This window comes from Crotalus tigris, unplaced genomic scaffold (assembly GCF_016545835.1).
Source record: "Crotalus tigris isolate CLP2741 ecotype Arizona unplaced genomic scaffold, ASM1654583v1 scf7180000024401.5802323, whole genome shotgun sequence".
Lineage (NCBI taxonomy): Eukaryota > Metazoa > Chordata > Lepidosauria > Squamata > Viperidae > Crotalus > Crotalus tigris.
Window position 1 is genome coordinate 3559724 of NW_024100569.1, and position 16476 is coordinate 3576199.

The window sequence follows — 16476 nt, forward strand, 5'->3', positions numbered from 1 at the left end:
AAGAAATGAAGAGAAATCAAATTCTACAACAGTATTTGAAGGAACTAAAGATTAAGACTATTAGAAGTAAAAGGAAGGAATATAAAGTTGATTTATTTGACCAAATTAAAACAAGATACAGTGTTATCTTTGGCAACATTTTAAGGACTATCTGATGACATCAGAACTAATGGATTCATTTTTAGATAAATTATGGGATATGGGATGAAGAGATAATGTTTTTAACCTTAGAGGGAATGAAGAGTTATTAGATTTACTTATACTTGTTATGATGAAGGTTGGGGTTACAAGTTACTTCTTTATATATTTATTTTCCCTTTCCTTATTTTATTCTTTTTTTTCTTGCCCTTTTTCCTTTTTATATTCTTTTTTTTTAGTTTGCATTAGATTTTACTATTACAATAAAAATTCTTAAAAATATATAAGTACACTCCAACAACTCTGCAGACTCCTCTGTTACTGAAGAATCACAGCTTACATTCTACTCTGCTTGTTCAAACATCTTTTTGTTACCGACTCTGGTCTTTCTGGAAGGCAAAGTGCATCTAAACCCACAGACCTACATGAACTTACAGCTAATAAAGTCTGCCCAAGAGCAACCAGTCAGCTTCTTAGCTTCATATTGATCTTTAATATTTGAGTGGTATGGACTTTGGGCTGAAGATTTCTCCCTCTACGGAGGCTAATTTGCGACTGATTTCCTCTTCTATTCTCTGCAAAAGATTTATCTGATTTTTGGCCAATTTTCTATGCTTATCTATCTTGCTTAGAATCAGGATAAGTAGAAATACAAGCAAAGTACAAAACTTTAAAAATAGTACGTAGCTTGAATACTAACCATTTTCTTAAACTGCCATCATCAGTTTTGCTCAAGGCTTATTAATGCTTATTGTGCACGAGCAGCTTCATTTGTGCCATTTGGGTTTTAAACTGAAGCACATTATTTGTGTTAAGAGAAGGCAAATGCAAAATTCTTTCCTCACTATGTACAAAAATGTACATAGTAAGGAAAGATTATTTAATAGCCTAAACTATTTTATAATGTACACAGAAATTAACTAGTGTGCTTTCTATAAAATATTGGAAAACAAAGAAATAACGATAGTCTATACTATAGATTAATAGTTAATATGAAATGCATTCCCTGAACTATAATACACAATATTAGTTAACTTAAAAATAACAATAAAAGAAGAATTTGTATAAGAACTTATAGCCTATGAACATAAGCATATTACCATAAATCAGTGACACCAGAAGATATAACCATATTCAATAATTTCAACCAAGTATGAAATGTTTGTGCTATAGTACACACAAAAATAATGTTAGTGCTAGACACAGCTATTATTTTGGGCAACTTATCCCGATTTCTGTGAAACTATGCAGGACTATATTGTGCATGTGTACATGTTTTCATACCAACAATTACTAATTAGGCTCCAGTTATCACAAAGAATAATCTTTTTAAAAAGTTTAATGCCAAAGCTGTGCACATGAAAAAGGAGCAAAATATAACATTTATAACTATTGCTACTAACACATTTCCAAACCAAGTTTTAGTATTTCAAAGTTTAAATAATATAGATATTGTTAATGATTACCTGATTCGTTTATCTTCCAATTTTTTCAAGTATTCATCTCTTTTTAATACTCCCAATATTGTTTCTCTTTCATGTTCTAATAAAAACGATAGATTGAGTATTTCTGCATTGTTAGACATGTTCCTTCAATTGTTATATTCTTTAATAGAGGTGTTTTCTGGCAGATTTTAAGAGCACATCATTGAAAACATCCAAATGCTATAGTTTCTTGTCAGGAGCTAATTCATATATTTCATATCAGTGCCAAAAGAGATTTTGGTCATTTTAGTGATTTGAATGTTCACTGGAACTTTTGCTTGAATTCCTGAACATGCTATGAACTTCTTTCATAGGTTATCCTCAAGTTAATAATTGCCCTGAGTCGTTTTACCTGAAATGAAAACAACAAAATTAAGAATTAAAATTAAATATATATTTACTTAAACTTGTTTGTTGAATGATTTCAATGTTTAATAATTTCAAGACAATAGTGAATGCCCATCTGTTTGCACAACTGGAATATTTAATTAATAGAAATAATAATTGAAATTGAATGACAATTAAAAATAATAGCAATGACAATCAAAATGAAACAGACACCATTCATAACTCACACTGCCCCTTCCTAAAAGCAATTTCCATCTTGATGACTAAAGTTCTGCTTAAATCCAGGGAAAATCCAGACTTTAGGTATTTGATTCAGTATCATGTAGGCTTTTTAATGTCATGATCAGCACTTTGAATTTTACCAGTAAACAAAATAGTTAGGGAAATTATTTCAACAATTGAACAATGTCTGACCGCAGCATTCTGGACCTGCCAAAGAGAATATTTCATATGATTCTAGTTAGATTTTTCATTTCCAGGAACAGACACAGTTGAAAAACTTGTTTTGACTGAACAAATTAATACTGATCCTTGGAATCGAACAAGGAATCCCTAGACTCCTGGATTCAGGCTGACTTCAGCAGTCCAACTGAGATGTGCTTCTGAGTCTTCACAAAGATACGGTAACTCTGTCTAACAGAGGTTGAAGCATATTTCCTGATCTTCCATCTAAATAAGATTATAGTATTTCTGTCTCTTCTGGCTCAAACTTCAATTTGTTTGCCAATTTTCAACACTGAATAGTGATTTAGAACTTAAACAGTCTCTTGATTTTGACTGAAAGAAGAAAGAGTGTCATTAGCATGGTATCTATTGTACACCAATGCTTATACATATACAGGATGGATTTTGTTTGTGTCTGTGTAATTCAAGTATTATGTGGGAAGGTGAAACCATAGATGTTGCATATCCACAACAATACTGGAATAGTTTGTGAACACTCTCCTTCAGTACCATGTACAAGCTAAATATTAGAAGAGAAGATGGACACCTAAAGGACATCACAAGCCAACAGATTTTGGATGAATGGGAATCTCCTAGCACTACCTTTTGAAATGATCTCTGGAACTTAACAAAAGCCATTAAGAAATCAAATAGAACCAAGAGAACTATATTTTGCTTTGTCTAGTTCTTTGTGGAGATTATTCAACTAGTCTTTCTCCCATAACAAGCCTTAAAGTCAGCTTGAAATAGATCTAGGTAATTGATGCCATCCACTTTTCTAGAATACTATAGAGCTATAATACTTCACTATACACTTCAAGACCTTTGCCAAATATTACAATAGTGAATTCTGTTAAAAACTTAATAATTTACAGTACAAAATTTCACCACTACATTTTTACAGATGAAAAAAATAATTCTGTATCACAAAGTCAAATTCATCATTTGCCACTGAGTCTGTTCTCCCCAGCCAGCAAGGGTCAAGCATGATGTAATACATCTCACCTCTGAAAAGAACCTGCCCATATTCTCATGCTACCTACATTGTAAATTATCTATTTTATCTGGACAAGAACAGACCAAATTTGCATCCAATGAATCTATAGGACAGTGGTGGCGAACCTATGGCACGAGTGCCAGAGGCGGCACTCCTAGCCCTCTATGTGGGCACGCACACATGCCGTCGTCCCAGCCCCCCTCTCCCTGCAGCCCCCTCCACACCAGCAGCCCCCCTGGAGGAGAGTCACCCCCGAGTGCAGCCTGCCCAGAGCAGCGCAGCCAAGCACATGGCAGCTGGGCAGCAGATGGTGCTGTGGGGTGAGGGCAGAAGGCATGGCTAACATGGCACTGCAGGGCCACCTGGGTGATCTGCAGGGCCGCCTGAGTGATCTGAGGGTGGGCTGGGTGAGGGCGGAGCAGGGCAGGTTCAGGTGGGTGGGGCAGAGGCGGGCCAGTTTTTGGGCACTTGGTCTCTAAAAGGTTTGCCATCACTGCTATAGGATATGCCAATCAGTCTGACTTGAATTGGATTCTCATAATCGGCATTTCAGGTAGTTCTTGAGTTGCAATCACAATTGAGCCCAAAATTTGTGTTGCTAAATGAAACATTTGTTAAGTGAGTTTTGCCCCATTTTACAACCTTTCTTGCCACAGTTCTTAGGTGTATTACTAACATGGTTGTTAAGTGAATCTGCTTCCCCATTGACTTTGCTTGTCAAAAGGTTGTAAAATCTGATCACATGACCGCAGCACATTGCAAGTGCCATAAATATGAAACAGTTGCCAAGTATCCGGATTTTGATCATGTGACCATGGGGATGCTGCAACAGTCGTTAAGTGTGAAAACCAGTCATAAATCCGTTGTGACTTTGAACAGTCACTAAATGAACTGTTCTAATTTGAGGACTACCCATGTTTAAAATTTAAAGGCCACAAGACTCAAAATTTGATCTGACAGAAGAAGGAAAAGCATCCAAACCTGCAGTTTTTGTGCATGTGTGTGGGTTGGCAGCATTGGATGAAAATAGTAGGTGTGGTAGATCTTTCCAAAGAAAGTAATTTTGCAGAGTTTCAATCTAAAAGTTGCAAGACCATTTTTGTAATTCTTTTTCATAACTTTCATAAATGGGTTGGGGAGAGGAGGCAGTACACTATGGGGAGAAACACAGCTGTTCCAGCTTTATTTTTCTGGGCAGGGCCTTGCTGCCCTGCCTCCCTTGGCAAGGAGGGGGGGGCACACTGCTCAGAGAGACAAAGTTGCTTGTGATTTTCCCTGCTGGCTTCCCTGTTGACTTTCTGAAGAAGCCAGCAGGGAAGGTTGCAAGTGGCGACCACATCATCATGGAAGTCTTGGCAATCCATCATAAGTGTAAACAGGTTGCAAAGAGTCCAGATTTCAATTAGGTAACCATGGAGCTGCTGCGACAATCCTGAGCATCAGCCGTAAGTCCCTTCATTCAGCACCCTTGTCATTTTGAACCGTCATGGAACAAACAGTCATAAGTCAAGGACCACCTGTATTTTATTCCTGAAAAGTCTAATAGCAGAACTTTCATCAAATACAGAACTGATTTTTCAGAAACAGAATGGGGCTCATTTCTGCTCAAATATAAACAATAAGGAAGGTAGATCAACAGGCTTTGAGTAAATCATTATATCTAACAACTGACACAAAAATTTCCCTTATTTTATTCCTAAAGATCTAGCAAGAGCAGCACAATAACCTAGCATCCCAATATGATAGCACACACTTCAGTCTGATCTGTTGAGATTATAAAGTTACTTTAAGAAGCAAAGGAAAAAAGTATTATTCAATTACATCATTCTAGAATAAATCTTTGAAGATTTTACAGAGTGAAATGATTTCTTATGCTATATTTCAAGCGGAAATCACAGAAATTTATAACTTTGGAGCATCTCAGTTTTATTCATTGCTCCAACAGGAAGTTAAAGCAGCAGTTACTATGTTAAATAAATGGCCTAATCAAACCTCATTTCTTATTCTTATGTTATTCTTATGCTTAAAAAAGGTAAATACACAATTACAGGAGTCTATGAATGTATATGGTTTTAAATGAGAATAATCATGTAAATGGCATTCTGATCAATCAAGCCTTACCATAGCTGAAACGTTCCTTCTAAGCAACTTTACAGGGTACTGATACTGGTTACTCTATCCATTAACCTGAAAAACCAGCTGTTCTTCTATCAAGAAGCTATTTGCACAAAAGACACACCCAGTAGTATGATGCAATATTTATCACCAGCAGACAATTATCAAACTACAAGGAAATACCTGCAGTAATAACCTATTAAGTTCCAAAGGAAAAAATAAATTCTGTTTTCCATTGTAAAAAACTAAAATGAGTAGTGAAGTGCCAGCCTTTTAAGAGTAATTATTGACTACCATTTCTAATCACTTAAGATGATTTTATTCCTATTTCTGTGTAAGGATAAATAACTAATCACCAATCAATCACAGATTGTCCTACTTCCTCCTGGGATCTAATATATACTGTACATTGTGAGTAGAATTGCTAAGAGTATAAGATTTAAGAAACAGATTTGCCATACCAAGTTAGAGCACTATCTCTTCTTCTAGTATTTCTTACATTAATTAGCATTCTTTTCCCAATGGCATCTTAAATTCTGGGTATTATAATCCAACATACCCAGAGGGCAGCAGATGAGAAAAAGCTAACTTTATTAGTACAGTCGGTTGCAAAGTCAACCAGATGTTTAAATTGGATTTGACACTTTTATCCACCTATCAAGTCCTTGCCAAGGATCTGGGGTAGCAGATGTTGTTGTTCAATGAATTAAAGGTATCCTGGATGTAAGTTGTTCCAGTAAAGCTGCCTTTTGCAATTGACTGGTGGTGATTTTGTCAATGCTGATGGTCTTCAAGTGGTGCTCCAGATGCCTTGGGACCAACCATGTGATCAACTTTGCTTATTAATTATGGCAAAAAAAGTCATAAAGTTGGGCACAACTCATTTAACAAGTGCCTTGCTTAGCAACAGAAATTCTGGTCCCAATTTATTGCAAGCCAATGCTCTAATTATATTACTTTTAAAAAACCTACACTATTATTTATTTATTTGTTTATTTGTTTATTTATTTATTTAATTTTTGTGCCACCCATCTCCCCTATAAAGCGACTCTGGATAATTTATACATCATAAAAAGATAAATAGAAAAGTAATTAAAACATTAAAACTATGCAGATTAACATTTTAAAATTATACAACCCCCCCCAAGTGTAAGACAGTGTTTTTAGCCTGTGAACCACCTCCAACAATAAGAGCTCTCCTCACGCTGTGCATACTATTACATCCTGCATCAGCTGTAGCTTCCAAATACTCTTCAAGTGTGTAGCCTCACATAGACTGTGTTGCAGTAATCCAATCAAGAGATGACTTAGGGCGCAAGTGGTGCACAACACAAGGTTGCACCAAGGCCTTATGTAGGTATTTGGCAACGAGCTTCTCCTAAATCCAATTGACATTTATTGTATTTGTCACAATTTATTATTAAGCTATACATTAACATTTCAATGCATGCTACTCTATAGTACTTTATTTTGTCAGATTTTGGTGCTTATTATCAGATAGTACTTTATTTGATTATGTAATAACTATTCTTCAATTGCCCAGACTCCATACATATATTTCAATAGTTATGAAGGCCCAGGGCTTTTTTTCTCATAGAACACCTAGAACGGAGTTCCGGCACCTTTTTTGGATGGAACCTTGTAGGGTAGGCAAGGTGGGTTGTATGACGTGTGTGAGTTCCGGCACCTTTTTTATTTTTTTCAAAAAAAGCACTGTGAAAGCCAATGAAAATTTCTTAACAAAACAAGAAAATTTTAATAAAGCATGTGTTTAAAGCTGCAGTATTTCATGTTACTCTTTTTTCCAATAATTTCCAAGGAAACGTTTAAAAGTGATAGACCTCATCCTCATGGAGGTTTTTCTAATGGAACTTAAAACCAACATTTCAAATTAATGTTTCATTTTGTTTCCAAGCAAAACATGTAATCACCATCTTAAAATTTGAAAATTTACCATCCTTGCCTTCTGCTAATTATTTCCTACTAAATAAATAATAATATTTCTCCCCTTTTATTTAATTACCAGCTCTGGTTCAGTTATATTATTTTGGCTATAACACTTTACTCTGTCCCGGCTAGTTGCCACGCAGTGATTTCCCTGTACTCTTTTTTATCTTCCAAAACCCAGCAAATAACATTTCTTTTGGATTAATCCTTTTCCTTCTGTTTAAGGGAGTTTTAGATTATCCCCAAAGTCAGTGAAGAAGCCATCAGGAAGTTGTAAGTCCCGGTTTCAAGTGTTTTCATGTGTTTGAAAAACAAGCTTACAATAACTTAAAGCCACATGTTGGCTCATGTGGATCAGGGATACTATGAAACCTACCTGTCTATTAAGACACACACAGTGATAATATTTCTGGTCTGGTGTACCAAAAAAAAAGATCTCTATGTGTGGTTAATTTAAGATCATTATCTGAGCCTATTCTCAGCAGACACATAGACACACACAAAAAAAGCCTTGTCGTCTGAATTGTGATCGGAAGCTACTAGCTAAACAACATTTTAGCATAGTTTCCCAATTTTTAGAAAGTTTTTTCCAGGAAGATTCTATTGGGAACCTTCATTATCATTTGATAATTAGATGAACAGATACAATTCAAATATTTTCATATCCTTTCAAGCTAATCTAAGCAGCAGTTATGCATGGCAATAAAACAAGAATGTATATTATTATTTCATTAGCGTATTATCACTTTATTTGCTTATGTAGAGAGCTATAACATTTCAAAACATCTGCTTCTTTTTGCTAATTAATACTACAGATTCTTTTGCTTCATTTCCTTTTCGATTCTTCGAACTTTGGCTCATTACAGTTTCAGTTCACACAACACATTTATTTTAGATCATTTGTGATGTGTTCATGCATGCAGCCTTAAAAATTCCCAATCCTAGCTTGTCTAGATATTGTTATATTAAATGGATGATCCTTACATTAAAGCACATACGATTTTTAAATAGTTGTATCAATATATTCTACTATTTTCCACTTTTAATTTTTTTAATCATTCCTAAGATACTTAAATAGCTCTAAAAAACTTTGGGGGGTTAGAGCAGTTTCTAATTTGTGTATTGTTCTATTTTTAATTTAATATGTATTGAAATTATTATTTATATTATATACTAAAATTATACAGCAGAGCAAAGAGATTCTTCTCAATTTAATTTAGCATTATAGTAGGCAACAAACTGCTTGATGGCTTATCTTTACAGTTGAGTTTAACAATTCATAGATCAAACATAGTATGAATCCAAACATTTGCAGAAAGACTCCAGGATATAGTGCTATTTGCAGTGTAACTACAATATTAATTCTTTCTGTCATAAAGGAAACATCTATTGTTCAAACCACAGAAAACGACATCTGAAAGAGTTTGGAAAGATGTCTGTCCTTTCCAAACATGCAACTTTCAACCGTGACAGATACCAAACAAGCATGCCAAGCAGAAATTTAAACATTGCTGACCTAAATGGTCAATTATCCAAATTAACTAATTATATTTACCTTTTTCTAAATATTCCCATGGATTGTGATATAGCATAAAACATGTATTCACAACGAGGTACATTGCAAAGCATCTATGATCAGAGGACCTGCATATTCTCCATAACAAACCTTCCAGAATAAACTGCCCAATATTACAAATAGTTGTATCCCAATCATTATACTTCCTACATGTAGCACTTTACCATCACCTACAGAACTAAATGTCAAGCATTTATCTGGTTGTAAGTAAAGACTTATATACCAATTGTTTGCCAGCTGTGAAGATCTCAGGAAAGCTTAGCTAACTCCAGAGATGCCACAGAACAGGATAAACCTAGAATCTTTGACATGTAAAGGCTTTGCATGGTATTTTTCTTCCCATGTTATAAGGTGGTAGAATCCTAAAAGAGACAGAGTTTAGGTGTGTTTATACTAAACAGCCTGTTAAGTTTGATAGGCAGGACAGAAGAAAAATAATGAGTCTTTATCTACAATTTTACTCAGGATAAAATCCCATTCTTCATTTTGGCACCCCATTCCTTAGCAGTAGCTTCAGCGAGTTCAGTAACTATGGCCTGGTTAATTCACAATGCTAAACCAACATGTAGTTTGCTTAGAATTGTGTGTGAACCAGGCAATAGTCTGGTGGTTCACCAAACAAATCAACCCAGAATTCTCACTCAAGGCACAAATGACCAGAGTCAAATTATCCTACTTGGCCACATTATGAAAAGACCAAGCTTTTGGACAAGGCTATAATGCCAGGAAAGGTAGAAAGAAAAAGAAGATGATGATGATCAGCAGCAAAATGGATGGATTTGGTTATAGTGATGATAGGTGCACCATTAGAAGACATGAAAGGCCAGATTAGGGTCAAGTCATCATGGAGAAATCTATGAGGTCGCTAAGAGCTGGCACTAACTTTATGGCACATAATCAAAGTATTATATATCACTATATAGTGGGACATCTAAGACACACCTAGGTAGAGTAAAATATTTGTGATACTTCTCCATTCTCCCTATTCTCCAAGCATAGCTTCAGATAAAGCATGTTTTTAAAGAAAGATACATAATGTTTGTGTGTATTGCAACAGAAGAATTACTCAGAGAAATATTTTAGAGTAGGCGATTTATTGTTTCTCAGGAAAGCAGTTCCGAAGGTATTAAAAAAAAGTTGAAGTGAAAGACAAAATTTTTTTTTAACTATGTAACATTCCTCAGTAATTAGATCATTCTTTTTCCATTGCAAGTTATAGCAGGTTGTAAACACTTGCTGTTCTCCTTTCATTTTCCTAATAGGGCATAAAGGTATACAAAACCTACTTCCAGTTACTGTTTGAAAATACTAGCTTGTTATTCAATAACCTTAAACTCTAGGAGGATAAAAACAATAGTTAGCAAAAAGTTAGCTCATAGAGTTTCATTTTAGTTGCTTAATGAAATAAGGAAAAATGTGACTTCATTACATGCCATATAGAGTACATAAAGAGAAATAAAAGTTCTAATTTTAATATTAGAACCTTTCAATAAATTAGCTTGCATCCAATATGAAAATAATTGCTTCCAAATGTGTTTTTCTGGACTCTGTAGAATGTGTTTTCTAGAACTCTTCAGTTCTAGTTATAAAGCTAGAATAGTCTCTTGCCAGTCTCTTCCTAATCTTTGAGAGAAGGCATTTTTTTGAGTGCAGTACCTTTAAAGCCAGATACAAATCATGGATGAAAGCAAATGCATTCTCTGTCAAATACAAAGTCTGTCAGATACAAAGTCACTGATATAATGAGACAATTTTGCTAAAATTATTGATGTTTAAGCATGTCAGATTAATATTAATGAAGCATGTCACTGCACAGTATTGGTTAAATTTAAATTATTCAGTGGCATGATTTATACCCTCATCAACATGACCCCTTTAATATATTTTCAATATTTTGACATTAAAAGCAAAAAATATTTTTATTTTACAACAGATTTCCATAGCACTTTACAAATGAAATGGTAGGGATTAAAGTCCACATATATTTTAAAGAATCAAGAAGAACCAAGACTCATCTCTCTTTCTGTAGAAGAACCAAGACTCTTGAAGCACTGATGCCTTTCACTAGATGGAACAATACATCAACTCAGGCTGTAACAAGCAACTTATTTAGGTGAGAAAACCATATAAAAAGGAAAACTATAGCAGTATGGTTGGGTTCTTTCCATTGTAAATCTAGCTATAATTCAACTTTCAAGCCATTCTTAATTCTTAAAATGCATAAATCTCTGTAGAGAAGAAAATGGTAATGAAAGCAATAGATTCATTATTACTGGCATTTTCTATTATAAGGTTTTGAGAGCCTGGCCTGATTCTTGCCTAGTCTACAAAGCACAAGCAAATGTTTAGCAATAGTTCTCACCAAATGGTTAGATGAATCTTTTATTTAGCTTATTCCCTTTCAGTTGAATACTATCACTCAGTGGAAAATAAATTCCAAAACAGAGATCTGTTGTTTGCTGGATGGCAATACACTCAGTTGTATAGCCCTGGGTCCATGTTCCAATGAAAAGCAGGATGCCATGTGTGTATGTAAGATTTCATGCGACAAGAGAAGCTTTCATATTTTCCAAGACACCTCATATGACTAAGTATAATTAACATTAAATTCAAAATGTACCCTTGATTGAAATAGGATATCAGTCTTAAAGAGCGAATATCTATGGAGATTCTCAGTCATCCAGGTCATCCAGCAGTTATCCCAAAGATGCTTTTTTTCAGGAGGCAACTTTACTTTCTGGTTTCACTTCTCATCCAAGAAACTTCTTCAGCTCTGACTGGATGGTGGGGGAATTCAAAATTGAACTCCCCTCTCTCAACAGAGGGGGAGGGATACGACATCATCTATCTTCAGTCTACAACACAGTCCTTTCAACAGTTCCAAAAAGGCTCCAGACCCATTTGTACTATTCAGGTGACCCTGACGACACATATAAACCTCCAGGTGGCATCAATGACTCTCTAAAATAATGCAAATGAGCAGCTGTCTGCAAGGAGTATAAATCCTTCCATTCCCCACCATCCAGTCAGAGCTGAAGAAGCTTCTTGGATGAGAAGCGAAAAGAAACATGAAAGTCCAGTTGCCTTGTGAAAAAAAAGCATCTTTGAGAGTCTTAAAGAGCAGAACTTAAGAACTGCAATCCTGTGCACTTCTGAGTTACCCAAGTTGGCTCATTTTGAATGAATTCCAAACAATCCTATGGGGGGGAGGAGGAGCACAGAACTTGATGAAATGTTCTGAGCCCTGTCCTAAAGTAGATTTTAATTGTATGACAAAGAAAGGAGAGAGAGTGACCTTCAGACTTCAGTATTGCTGTTAAAGAACAGTTTTATACTGGTATAAACAAAGATTTCTTTACACTTCCACTGAAGGAACAGTAAAATAAGGTTGTTCAGAGATATTTGTAACAAAAGAACTCTTGTCTTTATAGCTATTATTAATTATTTTAAAAAAATAATCTATAGTTTTTCTTATATTTTTAGGAAGAGATCAATTTTCCCGGAATGGGAAGACTTGACGCCACTGGCTTGATGCGGCTAGTAGGGGGTGGCCTTCTCGTCACTGCCGAATCCTCACTGCCAACTCACTGCAACCATCTCTTTTCAGGACATCTCAACACTGTAAATTCATTGCAGGGATAACTCACTGCAGGCTCTAGATGGAGAGCCGGGAGGACAGGCAAGTGAGCAGGCTGTCAGAGGAGGGTGGCGATGAGACGGGCACCAGATGGGAAGCAAGTGGGGTGTCAAAATGGGAAGCCCCTGCTGGCCTGCAAGTTTTTTTAAAAAAACCACACTGCTTAATGTATGAATGTATCTTGCTCTGAAAATAAGAGCAGCTTTGGGAAGCAATGGGGTGAGGAAGTGAGTAGGGGTGGGGTGTCAAAATGGGAAGCCCTTGCCACCCTGCAATTCATAGTGTTTCTGGTCATGTGCTGAGTGCTTTCCGCTGAAAGCCAGGTGGATGATTTTATGATGTTTCTCATCAAATGCAGAGTGTTTTTCCCCAGAGCAAGGTCGGTGACTTCATGGTGTTTCTGGTCACGTGCAGAGTGCTTTTCTCCAAAGCTGGGTGGATGATTTCATAGTATTTCTGGTCATGGACAGAGTATGTTTGAACAGGGAATCACAGCAATGTTCCCTCAAAGCTGACACCAATGCTGTGAAAAGAGTAATGCTGAGGAGTTTTTTCAGTTTGGACTCCAAACTTTCCTGCCCATGCAGCCCCATTTTCGTAGTGCATGAGACTTGCAATTAAATGCAGCTTCAAACTTTGCAATCTGCTTGATGGGCAAATATTTGAATGCAACTCGAAACAAGCCGTTTTAGCTTTTAAAAAAGCTGACATCCCACCCCATTGCTCCCCAAAGCTGCCCTTATTCTCAGAGCAAGATACCCTCAAACATTAAGCAATGTGGCTTTAAAAAAAACTTACAGGGCAGCAGGGGCCTCCCATTTTGACACCCCACCGCCCACTCGCTTCCCATCTGGCACAGCCCCGCCCATTGCCACCTCCCTCTGACAGCCTGCTCACTTGTCCACCCTCCTGGCTCTCCATCCAGCACCCACAGCAAGTTATCCCCATAGTGAATTTATGGTGTTGAGATTATCTGCAGAGATGGTGGCAGTGAGTTGGCAGTGAGGACTTGGCGGTGGCAAGAAGGCCGCCACCTGCTGGCCTTGTTGAGGTAGTGGCGTCAAGTCATAGATCCCAGTTTTCCTTCCATGTGTAATAGAACGGAGTAACAGAGCAATTTTCTACTCTGAAGCCATTGTGGATTTTCAAAATTACCCAGATGCTATGAAAGGTCATATAGGTTCCTACTTAATGCCAGAAAGTCATACTACATAAACCATATTACTATTTTCTATTTTACAAAAAAATCCTACTAATACTTTTTAGACAAAATATTGCCATTGAAAGCAACATGAACATAATCTAAATTTCAATAGGGAGAATTCCACAAAAAATATCTCCTGTATGTTTTTTCTAAAATGGGCATCAAGGAAAGCAAAAGTTTCATCATGAACTTTGTTTAAACTACAGCATCTACAAAAATAGCTAAGTAAGAATGAAATGTTTGCAAAGTAAGAAAGTCAGACTATACGTGGCCTCATTTATTTCAAATAGGAGCATTTTGTATCTGAAAAAGCTGCAGAATGGTTAGAATAATATTTAAAAACTTCCAGTATGGCTGGATTTTTTTTTATTCCTAAGGTTTCCCTGCAAGTGAATATGTTTTAAACTCAAAACAAGGTCATTCAAATTAGAAAAAGGATGGTTTATGTTCAAAACATTTTAATTTGAAAGCATTTTTTCACATTTCTGAAGTAAAATTATTCTTAATCAAATTTATCTTACTAAAATTCTAGATCACCTGTCTAGACCAGTGATGGCGAACCTTTTAGAGACTGAGTGCCCAAAAACTGGCCCCGCCCCCACTCCACCTTCCTGCTCCGCCCCGCTCTGCCCCCCATCTCCCGCTCCGCCTGCCCACAGGACCACTTACCGCCTCCAGGGCCTGCCGCAGATCACCCAGGCAGCCCAGCAGCGCTATGGCAACCACATCCTCTGCCCACATCCTGAAGCATAAACTGCATGATGGGGTGTGAGGGCAGTCTTGTCTACACTGCCTGCCTGCCATGTGCTTGGTTGTGCTGCTCCATGTGGCCACGCTAGAGGGCGACTCTCCTTCAGGGGGACTGGAGAGGAGGGGGTAGTGGGGGGAGGCAAGGCTGGGGCAACGGTACATGTGCCCACAGAGAGGGCTCCATTTGCCACCTCTGGCACCATGCCATAGGTTCGCCACCACTGGTCTAGACTATATAGTCTTTCCATTAAAATGAGACAATGAAGCTTGCAATGCGTTCTCATCAGATCTCTCTCTATTATTGAAAGATGAGTATCTTTTGAAACTTCACATTTTTGTGATTCAAATGCAGACCTGTTGTGATATAAATGTATTTGGAACAAGCAGTTTTGAATTTGTTTTGCCAAGTGACAAAAATTAATTACCACGAGTAAGTGTTGCACATCAGCTTAAAACGTGACCCGGAGCAGAAAAATGGCAACTAGAGAGACTGCTCATCTATACCTTCCTTAAACACGTGCACACACACACACAAATACATGCCATATGAAATAAAATCTATAGTCAAGAAGCAAAATCTAGAACTATGCTTTCCTTGTACCAGCTTTGAATTTGCTCAGAAAAAATTATTTTCTTAATCAAATGCTGTGACTCATACTCTCTGCTTGAATCATTTTCTAAAATACAAGTCTCCAACCTTGAACTGAAAATAGAAGAGACCTCTTCAGTAGGGAATATTATCTCATGGCACATTAATAATATATACTGAGTACAATATACTGTAAATATTATATATTATAGTGGAATGACGATGAATGGGCATACCCACCATGTTATTCCATTCTGGAGTAAGTAGCTTCAAAAATGGGGTGGGCTTCGAAGTTTAGTGATTGTGGTCTAGATTGTGATCCTGATGTTTTGCCAGCAACTATCGCTGGCATCTTTAAAGACAAGGTGATCTGTGTAGCCAGCCATTTAATTAGGAGCTCACTAATACAATGTTACAGGACTAAACCCTGCTACAAATTTATTTGCTTATCAATACCTTTCATTTCACCATTGTTGTTCCATGCCTACAATTAGAGTAAAGAAACCATGCTGGGAGCCATTTAGAATGGAGAAATTATTATACGTGGTACAATCATGATCTTCTAAAAGAATTAAAATAATCTACGAGACTCCCATTTAGCTGGATGTCTCTATTATACATCGAATTAAGAGTTAATCTTTGTTGTTCTCCAAGTATAGAGTACACTTTTCCTTGGGAGAAGCTGAGTAACATGAGCATCGACAGGTGCTTCTTGTTCCTAATTCAGCAAATTTATAACATCTCCTTTAAAATTAGATGCAACTCTCAAGGCATAATGTCTAAACCAATCTGTTTGTACAGGTGTCAGACAAGGCTGCATCTTAGTTCTACCTTATTTAATCTCTATTTAAACTCCCTAACAAGCAGATTAACCAACCCAAGTTGCATTTTTCCAAGATTGCTTGAATTGATATTCCCCTATTTTTATATGCCGATAGTGATGCTGCTACCCTTTAACAAGCACCTGTAGAATTTAGATGAGCACTCACAGCTTTCACTTATTTGTGCTGAAAGCACAATGAACAGAAATCCAAAGTGGTTTTTGCTAAAACCCCCACAAGATTTAAATGGACCACTGAACAAAAAGAAATTGAGCAGATTAAAAGCTTTAAGTACCTAGGAGAAGTGGTCCATTCTCAGGTGCCTGGAAGATGCACATCGATTGTGCTAGTTGATGAGGACAAAAGAGCACAGTAACTATTAGACTTTATTTTATTTTTTGGACCAAAGGAGGGGAATGCATACAT

General features: G+C 36.6%; 1 protein-coding gene across 3 annotated transcripts in view; it reads right to left on the bottom strand.

The window, feature by feature from the left end:
- LOC120301875 (synaptotagmin-like protein 5) overlaps nucleotides 1–16476 on the bottom strand; it is a 59448-nt gene that overhangs the window by 35712 nt on the left and 7260 nt on the right. For 2 of the 3 annotated variants that reach the window (XM_039329604.1, XM_039329606.1), the window contains exon 2: nucleotides 1605–1974. In XM_039329604.1, coding sequence (XP_039185538.1) covers nucleotides 1605–1723 — 119 coding nt within the window. In that variant the 5' untranslated portion in view covers nucleotides 1724–1974. Of the gene's footprint in view, nucleotides 1–1604; nucleotides 1975–5532; nucleotides 5627–16476 lie in introns of those variants that run through there. The other variant, XM_039329605.1, reaches the window with a different exon arrangement.